Source organism: Quercus robur, chromosome 7, assembly GCF_932294415.1.
Source record: "Quercus robur chromosome 7, dhQueRobu3.1, whole genome shotgun sequence".
NCBI lineage: Eukaryota > Viridiplantae > Streptophyta > Magnoliopsida > Fagales > Fagaceae > Quercus > Quercus robur.
In genome coordinates this window covers 41,001,470-41,016,609 of record NC_065540.1, presented here as the reverse complement: position 1 = coordinate 41,016,609, position 15,140 = coordinate 41,001,470, and the positions used below count along the sequence as shown (strand labels likewise).

Sequence of the window (15,140 nt, the reverse complement as noted above, 5' to 3'; positions counted from 1 at the left end):
ATTAAATGATGCTTTTATTATGTTGCCTTTTCAGACGTATCGATTTTTTAAACAAAAAAGAATAACCTTGGAGATTGTGGCTATTATATGCCAACTGATTTTTGTGTCAAGAACATTGTGCACTTCCTCAAAAATGACAATTTCATGGTGCAGTACATGCTTAGCCAACATAATCTTATTTATTTTTATGCCTTAGAGACAGCATGAACTAGTTGGTGAGCTTAGTCTCTTAGGCTTGGTCTAAATAAAAATGGGAATGATTTCAGCAATCTGTATGGGATGCATATAGCTAATTTATTGGTCCTCAACATTAAGTCAAATTGTATATTTCAATATCCTAATAGCAGGATTTTGATTTTTGCTCACATATGTAATTGCTTATGCATTTTTATATTTGTTAAACAGCTGGAAAATGTTAGGATTTTCTGTAAATCATGAAATTATTGATATTGTATCTTGTTTGATATAAGCCAGTTGAGGTGGTGAGAGAGTCGATAGGTGGGCTTAATGACGTAGACAACATATATGCTTGAATCTGCTTTAATTTTCTATACAGCAGAAGTTCATGTCAAATTTTCGCCTTGAATGCTACCATTTCTAAATGCTTAAATACTTTTTCATGCTTTTTTACATTATTACATCTATTAATCTTATAAATTATATGCTTTTTTAGTTTGTCTCTACCCAATGATTGTTATTGGTTTGTGGCTTAGAGAAAACGTGCAGCAATTCAAATATCTATTTAGAACTCATTAGTTGTTTGATAAACAATTCTAATTTTTGATCCATTAATGTATATGATATTTGCAAATGTAAGTGATTGAGTCAATGTTATCTGCCTCTGTTTCATTGGTTAAGATACTAATAATGATGCATTCTCTCCTTTTTAACATATTTTCCAGATTGAATGATTTGGTATTTTAGTTTGCTTAATTTATTACTCTTGGCCTAAGAATTTAGATAGACCTTTTTCACCTCACACTCAAGAATAATTACTATGCATTTGATATAAATGAAATATTACATGGCTGCTTATACTAACTAATGAATCTTTTTTGTGATGGTCTTTTATGGTCTCATATGAAAGCTGCTGGAGATTTGTCATTGTCTGCAACTGCAAGTTGTAGCTTATAATTCTTTACTACCATTTAAGACATTAAAGTGTAGAAATTCGTAAAAGTAATACCAATTTTGCCACAAGAGGTTCGCAAATAGAGGTGGAAATTAATGTGATTGGTACTACATCAACATCATTATAAATAAATTTCTTGATTTTTTTTTTTTTGGTTTTTTATTTTTTTATATTTTTTTATATTTGATGTTTTAATAGTTGAAACATTTGTAGCATTACTCTTATGCATATTATTTATTTAACTTACGACTATTGCTTTAGGATTGTTGTGAACGTTAGTTGACATGACAATGACAGTGTCGAGTTCTTCCTGCTTATCAAGTATAATGTTATTTCGCTGTAGTCCTAATGACAAACATGTTAATCAACGAGCTTAGCTTATGCTTTCAGGGGGAAAATGAAACAAATAGAGAAACTGAAGCTGAGACGGAGGCTGATATTTCTTTGAGTCTTGAGGAAAAATCTAGAGAAACTGATTCTTCTTCAGATACTCTTCCCCTTAGTTCGAAGTACCCATCTTTACCTTCGTGGGAAGTGCAAGTGACGAATGACTCTGGAGAATTTGAAACCATGCTTGTTCCACGCTCAAAGCATGTTCCTTATGTGCCATGGACGGGAGGCCCGGTAATCTTCTTGGGATGTGCATGCCTCTATTTTGCCTTTTCTTTTCTGTGCTAACCCACTTGTTTTTTACTTTGTAGGCTGAAGCGGATTTTGTTGATGAGTGTTATTCCCTTATTGAGTCCATGAAGAACTGGATTTCGTCTAGTTCCCAATTATCTTTTGTCCGTCAAAATGAACTTTCTCATGAAATTGGCCTCTTGGTATGCATTCTTTTTGTAATATTGTTTTTGCTTGAATATTGACTAATCGATCTCCAATTTTCTTGCAGCGGAACAAGGTGGAAAGTCAAGCAAGTACCATAAAGACTCTTGAGAGATGTCTTTGTAGTTTGGGACCTCTTGATGTTGGAGGATCAAGTGATCCCGTTACTGATTCAGTTGGTGGTATAACTCCTTCTCGGGCTGATGAAGGTGATCCCATGAACACTACAGTGCAAGCCAAAGAGGATTTCTCTCAACACATAAAGCGTCTTGCTCCTCAAGATCCTTCTCACTGCCAGGTTCATGAGAGTACAGCTTTGGCCACGTTTAGATCCAAATCTGGACATCTTCCTTCCGGTCAACAGATTAGCCTTGATGATGATGATGAGGAAGACAAGGAGCAGCACACAAAACCTTTGGCACAACGTCATGGAAAGCTAGGTCATCTGTGAGCACCTGCAGCAGAGCATCTGTCTTTTTTCTTTTTGATTGGTACGGTTCTATTAACGTGTAGGTAACTTTTCGGATCCAAGTAAATGGAAAACAATCCTTTAGGTAAATGACATTAGCTCAATGCCCTAGTTTAGAGGGGGGTCTCTTTTGCACCTGGATGGATTCAACTTAATTTTGAGATGTATCTTGATTTTTCTGTTTTGATTCGCTTTGAGTCTTAGATTTTTTATGATTGTGGCCTTGATATTGATGATGGTTGATAATTGAATCATTAGAATTTAGTTTGGAAAGGTTTTAAGTGCAGGAAAATAGGCAAAAGAGGCTAGAAGTGACCCCTGCGGCAGAGTGCTAATCAAGATACAAAGTGCTAATGGGCACTTTGTGGTCCTTGATTTTTCAAGTCTTGTGAGTACAAGTTCCTTAAAAACCAAAAAAAAAAAAAAAAAAACTTCATTTTTGCGAGTCTTATGAATCTAGATTCGTTTTTTGATTTATCTTATCCTTGATGGGGGTTCTTGTAAAAGAGATAGTTGTCCTCTTAAAGCATTGTTGTGATGTGAAGACTGAAATTTATCCAGCCAAGAGAGAGAGGGCTCCTCTAAAGTTTATGGCTATTATATTTAGGGATAATTATAGTAAACCCACTTGGGGTATGGTCCGTTTTCACTTTGCCTATCCGTAGTTAAAAACTTTACACTTTGTCCACCTAAGATCACTTATGTTAGTCTTCTGTAACCCCTCTCTCCGTTTGCCGTTAGAAAAACACATTTTTTAGCAAAAACAAATATAACAAGAATAAAAAAGCTAGGGTTTTTCATTGCTCATGAACTTCAATGAGAATAAAGTGGAGGAACAACAAACCAATCAAATGGCTCAATGAAAACAATATCAACAATTTCACAACAACTCAAAATTTTGAACCAAATTTTACAGGAAGACCAATATCTCAAAACAACCAGCAACATTATCAACAAAGAGAGAGTGAGATAAAGATAAGCCAACAACTGAAGTGTGAGGTATAGAAAAATCTAGCCCTGGGTTTAGATCATGGTAGATCAGCCATGGGTTTGGTGTCGTGGTGGTCGTTTGGGTGTTGGCTGGGTTTTAGTTCCAGCATTGAAGTTGAATCAGTGACTGGGTTTCAGAGGTGGGTTGAATCAGCGTGTGTTGCTGAATCGGCGTCGTGGGTTGTTGAATCGGTGGTGGGTTTTTAAATCGATTTCGGTGGCTAGAGCTTGTTTGAATCGATGAGAGTGGTGGAGACAGGGAGATTAGATTGGCGGTTGCCTTTTGCTTCGGTTTTAGTTGTTGAGTTTTGCATTTTGAATTATTGTGGGTTTCAGTTATTGTGGTTTGAATCAATGGCTGGAGCTTGTTTGAATTAATGTGGAGAGTGGTAGAGCCCTGGAGATCAGATTGGTGGTGGGTTTTCTTCCTGGGCTCTCGGATTTCGGACACCCATTTGCCCCATGTTCTCATCATCGAAGAAACCAACTGCATCCTGGCTGAGATCTAGTTTGACTCTGACCCATCGAACCTGGTCAACGAACAAGATCACTGTCTCTGTCTCTAAAAGAAGAAGAAGAAGAAGAAGAAGAAGAAGTAATGGTTCTATCAAGGAGGCGATTGAAAGTGTACTCTTCTTCTTCTACAACTCCATAACCCAAGCTCTTTCAAAACCCCATAACTTCTCTTTCAAAAAAATTCAAATCCTAACTTTTTGATTCGTGTTATGTTATGTTTTGGTGGTAGAAGTTATTTTTTAACGGAAAAGCCAATAGGTGGGTAACAGAGCCCTAATAGAAGTAACCTTAGGTGGGCAAAATGTAAAGTTTTAAACCACGGGTAGGCAAAGTGAAAACGGGCCATACCCCAGGTGCGTTTACTGTAATTATCCCTTATATTTATTTAAACTTATGGCTATGGTCTCAGGAGTGTCATGAACATTATTTGACTTGTCAAATTGTCAAGCATAGTTCCTACTGTATAGCAAACATAATCTTACTTAATTTTTGTTCTAATGGCAGAAATGTTAATCAGCAAGATCTGGTTATGTTCTTAGCCATTAGCCGTCAAGAGAAGCATGGATATTCGCTAATTGTATAAGATGCATAAGGTTGACTCATTGGTCCTACCATTATAGTTTCTTGGTTAGGAAATTGGTGTCAAGATGTACAAGAGATTAATGATTACTAAATGCTTCAATGCATTCTTCATATACAATTAGTTCTTTTTCTTGGATTATACAGTGCCAGCATGCCTGGTGTGGTTAGTGTGGAAGGAACGAAACAACCGTACATTAGAGGATGTTGTGAGATCTATTGACTAGTTGAAGTCCTTACCAATTTGGACTTTGTTTGATTGGTCTCGGGCTTCGGGATTTCCACATTGTACTTTTACAATACCACTATTGTAAAAGCATTCATTGCGAGAATTGCTCATTCGTTCACAAATAAGATTTTGTTTCAATGGATCAATCTGTTGCAAATTATTTTATTTTATATGTAATGGTATTGTATTGATTGATCAAATCTGGTATTAAAAAACAAAACAATTGACAGATCAAATCGGTTACACCCAAACAAAATAATCCATGAGGGCCACACTAATGAAATCACATTTCAAATTGTTCAAAGATGATCTTGGTAAAACTATTTTGATGTTAACTCTGAAGACATGATTTTCTCGCCAAGGTGTGCAAAAAATGAGTCCGTGGATAGCTTTATTTCTTCTTCTTTTTAGCAAGAGAATACTCTCTGTTAGTAATTGCATCTATATAAAGATTAATTGGCCCCACCAAATTAGACATGAACTATGTAAAATGAATACTATATATATATATAACAATTTTACATTTAAAAAAAAAAAAAAAACTCTTATCACTAAACATAAAAAGAGAGAAACAATAATGGTAACTTTTACATTATCTTTACTTTCTTGTTTACTGGAAATGTATCTACTAAACAAATGAAGAGATCACTTGTATTGTAATTTGACTAGGTGTAATGCTAAAGCTTCATATCATACTAGACTCATCAACGGAACTAACCTCTTGCATGAACAATAAGATTTTCAATTTTTCACAGCCCTGATGTGAAGATCATGAATGTTTTTCACTTTCCATCTCATTTTTCTCACTCATTCAAAATATATCAATCGCAATTGATTCAATATTTCATTCTAAACTCATCAAAATAAACTAGTTGTGTTGAAAAACTTACTATCTATTTACTTGAGGTTTAATTTTTTAATGAAAATTTAAATTAATTGGGGCACAACTTGAACTTTGTAACAATGACAAGACGGACATACTAGGTCAGTCCTATAAAGTATTAACAAGACAAACACTCCTATGGTCAAAGAGCCCAAAAAAGATCAATTTGGTCATTACCTGAAAGAAAATTAGGATTCCAGAAAGTAGTAAATTAAACCTCAAACACAATGGGTTGAAGATTGAAGTTTAATATATTATTTTTTGAAATCTCAAGATTTAATTTGTTGCTTTTGAAATTGTAGGGTATACTTTGTTTAATTTATTAGTTATGAAATTATTTGGTTCGATTTGTTACACCTCTTAGGTGCAAAACATTTTTTATAAAAGTAACATTGCACAAACTCAAATATTTAAGGGTGGGGCAACTCCAATTTTTATATGCTAAATCTTCAAAATGCTCAATATTTTTACATACTATAGAAGGGTTTTTCAAAATTTTTGTTGGGGTCATGGCCACCCCACACTTGGGAGTGGTTTCACCCCTGGTTATGGATTGTGTTGGGGATAATACACAAAGTAATCAAGAAAGAACAAAGTGAACAAAAAAGATAAATAGAAAATTAGATAACTTGGAGGTACAAAATTGTTATCCTTAAACAATATTTGCTCCCATACTATTGTTGCTAAATTATTATCACAATCTTGTGCCTAGGATACAAGTAAGTTCTTAGGTTCTACAGATAGTTCTGGAGAATACTCACAAGATTTCTTATGTTTATTTCTTTAACTAACTTTTGGGAGAGAAAAGATAACAATATCGAGTGAATATCAACCACTATTTATATCCATAAGGTTATATTCTTTCAAAGACATGTATGGAGAGTTAAAATGTTTTATAAAACCGTTCACAAGGCATGAAACATTTTCAAACATTAAGAATAGTTATCAGAAAATTCTGTAGAAATTCAATTTTTTGAGTCTCGATCGATTGAGAGGAATCGAGCATTAATCAAGGGCTCTTTTCGATCGATTGAACATGAATTGAACACCAATCAAATCATGCAGAAATTCCAAGATTATTTTTCTCATTACAGGAAGCCTTGAATTTAGAATTTTTACTTAGAAAATTTCGGAACTTGAATTTTCATTTTATCATCTTTATAAAACAATATTATTCAAACTTAAATATCATTACTACAACCTATCCATGTATATGCTGTGGGTGTAGAAAGTACAAATCATATTTAAATAAAAGAGTGATATGGTGTTGAGACTAATGTATGTGTATAAAACCAAATGATAGCTAAACTAAAATAAGTAGAGTTTTCAGGATTAGTTTAGTTAAAAACATTTGAAGAGGTTAATGTAAATGCTCTAAACAGTGACAAATTTGGTGAGTCCCACTCCCATTAATCAAAAATCAGTTTAAGCTAGCTCACAACTTGGCTAAATATGCTAAATATGTTAGCGATTTTTCAATATGGATCGAAGATGTTCCATCATCCTTTCAAAAAAAAAAAAAAAAAAGATATTCCATCACATATCAATAATGTAATCTTAGCCAATTTTGGCTAATTTTCTATTTAATGAAATTTAACAGTATTTCTGCTAAAAAAAAAAAAAATTTAAGCCTTGCGTTACTCAAGAGCCTTGTTCCAGTAACCCTAGTAGAGTACTCTTGTAGTATGTTTACTCAAGAAAAATACACACTCTCTCTCTCTCTCTCTCTCACGCATTTCCTTCTAATCATCGATGTCTCAGCTGAGGAGAAAGCCAAATTTGTCAGACGAGAGTCTCCCACACGACGTTGTATTCGACATCCTTACTCGGCTGCCAGTGAAATCCTTAATCCGATTCAGGTGCGTTTCAAAATCATGGTACTCTACAATCACAAACCCCATTTTCATTACCACACACCTCAATCACAACCTCAACCAACCCAAGTCATTAGTATCCAATACCCATTACAATAACAGCCATAATGGTTTTCTGCTATACAAGTCTTCTGACAAAGAATTGTGTACTTTAGTTTACAACAGCGACGGCACATTCACCGAGGTTTCTAGGTTTCAAATACCCTTTTTATCTTCCAGCGTGGTTGACTATTGTAATGGCATGTTCTTCCTTTATAGCTTTTTTGGTCCTACAAATGCTGTATATTTGTGGAACCCAGTTATTCAAAAGTTTAAAATGATCGATGTTATGCACTTCAGACCTTTCACTGTCGAATTTTTAGAAACAGTCGCCTATGGATTTGCTTATCAATCTCAAAACAGTGATTTCAAGATTCTCAGGATTGTGTCTTATGAGGGGCTTGGTGATGAAAAGGCGCCACCACCTGATGCCGAGGTTTACACACTGAGTACTGATTCGTGGAGAACTGTTGAATTGTCAGTGGAATCTGTACCAAATATTGGATCTATATTTGCTGTACTACCAAACTCCTGTGTATTTTTGAACGGAGCTCTGCATTTTGTTGCATATACTTGGGGCAATGACGGTGACAATTTCATCTTGTCTTTTGATGTCAATGATGAGATATTTCGAGAGATAAGACTGCCGGAGAATTACTTAGATGAATTTTATTCAAAGTTTGATGACTGTGTTCACCAACTTGTGGTGTTCAAGGGAATGTTGGCTTTGGTTGTTCTTGGTCCGGCTGAGAATGTAGATGAAGATGAAGATGAAATAAATACCGATATATGCCTCATATGGGTAATGAGAGAGTATGGTATAGTTGGGTCTTGGACTAAGACAAATGTACTATTTGATTGGGTTATGACGTTCTTTGACTGCACTAACAGCGGCGAATTTCTAATTGAAACTTTTGACAGCAGGCTCGTTTCAATAGACTCTGAGAGCCTGCAAGTGAACAATCTTAGAATTCAAACAACTACCTGGTTGGCTTACACAGCTGATCTTATGGAGAACTTGGTTTTACTTGATCAGGTAAAAAATGTCATCTAAATATCATGATTAGTTTGTATCAAAGATTAGTCAAGTAAAGTTCATAGCAAACTGAAAATCTTTGTGAAGTTCATATTGACAAGTATTTTGTGGCATAGCATCATATATGCATTATGAATATTAAATGATATTCTTATTATTTTGTCTTTTTCCCCCTATTGTAGTATTAAATCAATGCAGGCAGATTAATTTATTATTAAGAAAATAATTCCCTTGGAGATTGTGGCTATTATGTGTGATCTGATTTTTGTGTCAAGCACATTGTGCACTTCCTTAAAGATGGCAATGTCATGGTCCAGTAGACATGCTTAGCAATGTAATTCCTTAGTGACAACGTCAACTAGTTGGTGAGCTTAGTCTCTTAGCTTGGTCCAAAGAAAAATGGGAATGAACTTCTGCAATCTGTATGGGATAAATGAAGCTGATTCATTGGTCATATGCAATAAGTCTAATTGTATATTTCAATATATTTAATGGCAGGCTTTTGATTTTTGCTCACATATTTAATTGCTTTTGCAAATATATATGTTTTATTTATTTATTATTTTTATAATTGTTAAATTGTTTTAAAATGTTAGGATTTTCTGAATCATGAACTTATTGAAATAAACTATCTTGTATGATATAAGCCAGTTGGGGTAGTGAGATAGTTGATAAGTGGGCATAGACGATGTATATGCTTGAATCCTCTTTAATTTTGTATGCAGCAGAAGTGCAAGTCAGATTTTCGCCTGAATACTATATTTCTCAATGCATATGTACTTTTCATGCTTTTGAACATTATTTGATATTTGTATGAGATGCATAAGGTTGATTCAGTGGTCCTACCATGATAGTTTTTGGGTTTGGAAATTAACGAAACCTAGAAATTTGTTTGATTTGCAATATATTGAATGTATCATTGATATTCATCTTTTCTAATGAGCCTTGGTGGATATCCTAGTTTTGACCTGGGCAGAAGAAAAAAAAAAAGAATAGCACTAATCCATGCTCTCTAACCTTATTCGCCAAACATAATCAATTCTCAATTTTTGAGTCATTTGGGTTCTCAGGAGTGTGTGGGTGGAGGAACACAATGCACAACAGATTGTGATGTATCTCTCTTCAATTCATCTGTCATGTTTTAATGCCTTTTGTCTCTCTTGCAGCAAAATGAAGCTGATACTCCTTTGAGTCCTGAGAGAAATCATGGAGAAGCTTCTGACTCCTCAAACTGCTATAGCCTCTGATTTTCCCCAAAACTTTCAGCTCCTTCCACTTAGTACCCATCTTCCTATCTCTCCCTATGTATAAGTGACCCCTCCACTGCTCCACACCATTTGCTTCATCAAGCACATATCCTTCTTATACTGGTTATATTTGCTACACAAAGTTTACGATTCTTTGCTTCCAATTTCAAGAGCAAAAAACAGTCTTGTTAAGAGTAGATGAGTTCAATAAGGAGAGCTATTGTGGCAGACAGTGTTGCAGTTGTGGAAGCCATGAAGGACTCGGGGATCTGTAGGTGGAATTTATCATGAGATTAGCACAGCAGCATGCCCAGAACCATCTCAGGTCCTTTTCTCAGGTCAAGAACCTTTCTTCTTCAACTTCAGCAATAATTTTCAGCCAAATTGAGAGATGATAAAATGAAGCAGTTGGAGGAGTCATTGAGGAAAGTCATGTATTTGAGTTGTTGGGTCCTAATTGAAGGCAGTAGTCAGCTGAATAAGGTGACCATACAAGTGAGCCAGTGAAATCTGATGGAACTTTGTTGAGTGCAGGAAGACTTCAAGATTAATCATGCAAGATTTTATACATGCTTGTTGGTAGGAAATGTTAGGCTGATCTAAGCAGGCATGAAAATATGTTTGCTAAGCATGTGCTTACTTGTAAGAGCTTAATCAGCTTAAGTTCTTTGCCAGTACACTACAAATGAAGGCATGAATATTTGTATTTGTACAAGATGCAATTGAGAGAAGCAAGGAAGAAAAAGAAGATTGCAACCTACGTATAGAGAGAGAGAGAGAGAGAGAGAGAGAGGGAGAGATGAATTTAGTGTTTTTGCAGCCATGTTGTTTGACCTGATTTAAAGACTAAAAAGGAATCAAGTGGCGTTCAAGAGAAAAAGATCATTATAGACCAATTTGTGACAGGTCTAAGCAGTACTCTCTTGAGCAACCTGCAGTTGTTGGACCCCAGAGAAAACAGCACAAGGCCCAATTATAGTGGATTGTGATGCAGTAGTTTGCTCAAACCACTCAATCTTGTCTATGGTCACAAGGAATCTTGGAGGTGAAAACCGTGAAATGTTGAGGGCAGAGATAACTACTTCAAACTCAGAAAACCCGGAGGTGGTAGAAATTGAGGCTATGAGGTGGGCCATTGGCCTAGCAACAAGCATGGGAATATAATCCTTGAAGGGACTCTGCTTAGACGTGATTGCATCCAAAGGAAAGCAACCAAGCTGGAAGACAATGGGGTTCAATCCAAGCCATAAGGTAGTTGGCAATGTCTTTTGTTGGAATAGTCACTAACCTGGCAATAGGGGGAGGTGATTTCTTGTATGTTTCAAATTTTCCCAAATATATTTTACTCGAGGGGTGAACCGCCAAAAAGTAATTGAAATAATACTATTTTACCAATCCATTTCTTCTTTTTATTTATTATGTAATTTGTTTGACCTGCTTTATAATCGAAACCCAAGGGTTTAATTTGAAGAATGAGATTGGATCCCAATTAGGCATTTTGGGAGGTACTTTGGGTAACTTGGATTTTCAGATGGCCTTCTTGTTTTGAGAAATAGTTTCTTTTTAGGTTGGAGTGAGAGTATTGGTAAAGGCATATCAAGGTGCCAAGTCTTTTCGCACAACGGGTCGGGTGGTTAGTGATTGGAAGTTTGGAATAACATCCACGAGTCCGCAAATGAACACTTATATCATTCAGTTCACCAAACATGACATTATTGTGAACATGGTTGATTCCCCCGACATTTTGTTCATTTTAACGCTGATTTCTACTCAGTTCACCCAACGTCTATGTCCACTCCTCACTTGTTTGGATCACTAATACTTTCTGCCACCTCTCCTCTGATCTTACACGATGATGTCTTTCTTGTCTGCCCGCCTGTCTTCCTTATATAGCTTTTAGTTATTATTATTATTATTGTTATCATAAGAAAACTTTCGAAATTGGAGGACTTGAAAAGACAATTTCTTTTAATAAAATCTTGAATTATGTGTATGTAATTGTTTTGGAGAGCTGATAGAAATGGGATCCGAACATCTTGTTGGAACATTCCTCAACGTATCCCTATTTTATAAACCAAAAGTTTCCTCAACCAATACTCTAGAACATTTCTCAATATTTCCCTATTTTATAAACTAGTCACAGATTCACGCGATGCATGAGAATAAATAATTATTTTGTAATTGTAATTGTAATATAATATATAATTTGTTCTCCCTATAAATTAAACAATTGATATTCGGTCCAATTAGGTCTACTTTAGTCCACTTTAGTCCAATTTGGTCTACTCGGTCAATTTCGGTCCTTTTCAGTCTATTTTGGACAAATTGAGACTTAAATTGATTCTTTTGTAGGTTGCTTTTTCAAGTTTAGCTCAAAAATTCATTTTTTTTTCTTAATTTTTGGGTTGAAAGGTATGAGATTTTACTATATCTGGGCTAAAATCTTTAGTTTTGAATTAAAAAATACAAAAAAATAAACATTAGAAATTAGAAATATGAGCCCTAAAAATGCAATAAAAATGATAAATATTGAAAAGTATTATTTGGTCCACATCGGTCCTATTCGGTCCACTTTGGTCCATTCTGCCCACTTTGGTTCTATTTGATCTACATTGGTTCTATTCGGTCCATATTAGTCCTATTCGGTCCAATTTTTCCACTTGGCCCTATTTAGTCAATATTGGTCCTATTTGGTCCTATTTGTTCCTACTCGGTCCATATTGGTCTACTCTGTCCTATTCAGTTCACTTTGGTCTATTTAGACCACTCGTTTTGATTTTGGTCCACTTCGGTCCATTTTTGTACACTTGTATACAAAGAAAACACATGTTTAGGTTGAGAGCACTAATTCTAAATCCAAATTTATTATTATTATTATATATATATATATATATATATCAAACTTCTAATATCTAAAATCTTAAGTATAACATTTATTATTGCTACACTTTTGCTGAACCACATTAATATAGCATTTTAGTCCACTTCGATCCGATTAAATTTAAATGAAAGTATTTCTAAACATTAATGCTATGAATATACAAATCTAATATTTATGGCAATTACTCATTTATCTTAACATCATTACTTTTAAATGAATTGGATGAAGTTGATTATACATTCAAGCAAAAAATAATAAAATAAATAAATAAATAAACAAATATATGTGTGTAACTAGACCAAATTGACCGTATCGAATAGACCAAACTAGATTGAATTGACCAAATTGGACCAAATAGATCAAAGTGAATTGAATGGACCCTATCGACCGAACAAGACTAAATTGACCAAAGTAGACCGAATGGACCAAACTGGACCGAATACACCATACTGGACTGTGTAGACCGAATAGACCAAATTGGACTGAAGTGGACTGAATAGACCTAACTGGACCGTATGGACCAAATTAAATCGTATAGACCGAACTGGATCGAATAGACTGAACTGGACCGACTGGACCGAATATACCTAACTCCACCGTATGGACCAAATTGGACCGTATAGACCGAACTGGACTGAATAGACCGAACTGGAACGAATAGACCGAACTGGATCAAACGGAACCAGTCCAAATAGACCTAACTGGACCGTATGCACCAAATTGGACCGTATAGACCAAATAGACCGAAATGGAAGGAAATGGACGGAATAGACCGAACTGGACTGAATGGACAAAATTGGATCGAATAGACCGAACTAGACCGAGTAGACCTAATTGGATCGTATGGACCGAATAGACCTTCCAGGACCGAATAGGCCTAGGTGGACCAAATGGACCGATATGGACTGAATAGACCTTTCTGGACCGTATGGACCAAATTAGACCGAATATGCCTAGGTTGACCGAATAGACCTAACTGGACCATATGTACTAAATTGGACCGAATAGACCCAATTGGACCGACTTGGCCAGATTGGACCGAATAGACCTAGGTGGACCGTCTGGACCAAATCGAACTGAATAGATCGAAGTGGATAAAATGGACTGGATTAGACCAAATAAGACCGAATTGACCAAAGTACCGAAAGGACCAAATGGACCTAGTGGACCATATGGACCAAATTGGACGGAATAGACCTAACTGAACCGAATTGGCCTAGGTCGACTGAATAGACCATATTGGACCGAATAGACCTAAATAAAAGGAATGGACCGAATAGACCTAAGTGGACCGTAGGACCAAATTGGACCTAATAGATCTAACTGGACTGAATTGACCAATTGGACCGAATAGACATAGGTTGACCATATGGACCAAATTGGACCAACTTGGACCAACTCTACTTTATGATGCAAAATTACCCAACTCGATATTGACACTCTACTTTCGACTCCTGCTTATTGTTGAAGAGGCTCAAATTTTATAGAGAGCTAATTTAACTTCTACTCAAGATCTCAAGCAAGGTCCTACTGTGAAGTTGGGACAAAAGCCTTTGACTTTTTTCAACATCATCTGCTTCTAGAGGTTTGATTTAAAATTCATTCATGGCTCTTTGATGCTCTCTGATTTTTCAGCAGTAATACATTGTCTTTATAATCTTGTACAACTTATTCGATGCTTTGCCTAGAAGCTTGGAGTCAAATGCTACTTCTCTTAAAAACCCACCCAGTTTTTCATTCAATGGGCTGATGTCTTGCTAAGCATCCATTAAAAAAAAACCTATGGATGCATATTAAAAAAACCAAGAATTGCATACTTTTTCATAGTGAAATTGAGTTTAGTATTATTGCCTTTAGGAGGCCATTTGTTAATAAAAGCTTTCTAGTATTATCAACAATACTAAATTACATCAACAGTACCTAAATAATATTTATCATAATATTAGACTAATTCATCATCAAAATCAACTAGTTTTTGTTTTTATCAGGGGGGAAAACGTTTTCATTGTCCCTTGAAGGGGAAAATAACATCAGTCACTACCAAAATGAGATCCTTCATTTCCCTAAGATCCCTCCTAAACTCTTAATAACAATTTAAAAAAAACTCAGCCAAATAAGATTTATTGTTCATTGCTTCTTGCAGATCTAAATTTTTCATTTTTTGAACTTCAAATTTACAACACTGAACAACCAATATAACCTCAATGTACTCACATAATGCTCATTCAACCAACTACCTAAGCACAAACAATATAACATATCAAATGAAAATACTTTCCCAATATAAAAATACATTTTGGTTGATAAACCTTTGCAATATCTAAAACTATTCCTCACCTACATCAAAATTTATTTCTATGTGCATCAAATTATGATATGGGTTTTGTACCTGAGATGATAGAGAGATGATCGCTTAAGAGATAACACCAAATCTAGGGAT

General features: G+C 35.2%; 3 protein-coding genes across 28 annotated transcripts in view; all 3 read left to right on the top strand.

The window, feature by feature from the left end:
* Window positions 1–15,140, top strand: part of LOC126693456 (F-box protein At3g07870-like) — a 157,807-nt gene that overhangs the window by 95,337 nt on the left and 47,330 nt on the right. For 2 of the 7 annotated variants that reach the window (XR_007645359.1, XR_007645365.1), the window contains exon 3: window positions 10,145–11,216. The exons of 2 other annotated variants lie outside the window; for them this stretch is intronic. The gene's annotated coding sequence lies outside the window, so the exon portion shown is untranslated. Of the gene's footprint in view, window positions 1–10,144; window positions 11,217–15,140 lie in introns of those variants that run through there. 3 more of the 7 variants (XR_007645360.1, XR_007645361.1, XR_007645363.1) reach the window with 3 other exon arrangements.
* The window catches only part of LOC126693453 (F-box/kelch-repeat protein At3g06240-like), a 130,287-nt gene that overhangs the window by 76,181 nt on the left and 38,966 nt on the right, over window positions 1–15,140 (top strand). For 7 of the 19 annotated variants that reach the window (XM_050389416.1, XM_050389431.1, XM_050389432.1 and 4 more), the window contains 3 exons: window positions 1,523–1,756; window positions 1,834–1,956; window positions 2,025–2,616. The exons of 7 other annotated variants lie outside the window; for them this stretch is intronic. In XM_050389416.1, the coding sequence (XP_050245373.1) occupies window positions 1,523–1,756; window positions 1,834–1,956; window positions 2,025–2,408 (741 nt within the window). In that variant the 3' untranslated portion in view covers window positions 2,409–2,616. Of the gene's footprint in view, window positions 1–1,522; window positions 1,757–1,833; window positions 1,957–2,024; window positions 2,617–15,140 lie in introns of those variants that run through there. 5 more of the 19 variants (XM_050389433.1, XM_050389429.1, XM_050389423.1 and 2 more) reach the window with 4 other exon arrangements.
* The window catches only part of LOC126693458 (F-box/kelch-repeat protein At3g06240-like), a 54,043-nt gene continuing 46,190 nt past the window's right edge, over window positions 7,288–15,140 (top strand). Inside the window, exons 1-2 of one of the 2 annotated variants that reach the window (XR_007645369.1) lie at window positions 7,288–8,572; window positions 9,739–10,094. Coding sequence is in view for 1 of the 2 variants with exons in the window: in XM_050389438.1 (XP_050245395.1) it covers window positions 7,376–8,572; window positions 9,739–9,819 (1,278 nt within the window). In the remaining variant the exon portion in view is untranslated. Of the gene's footprint in view, window positions 8,573–9,738; window positions 11,217–15,140 lie in introns of those variants that run through there. The other variant, XM_050389438.1, reaches the window with a different exon arrangement.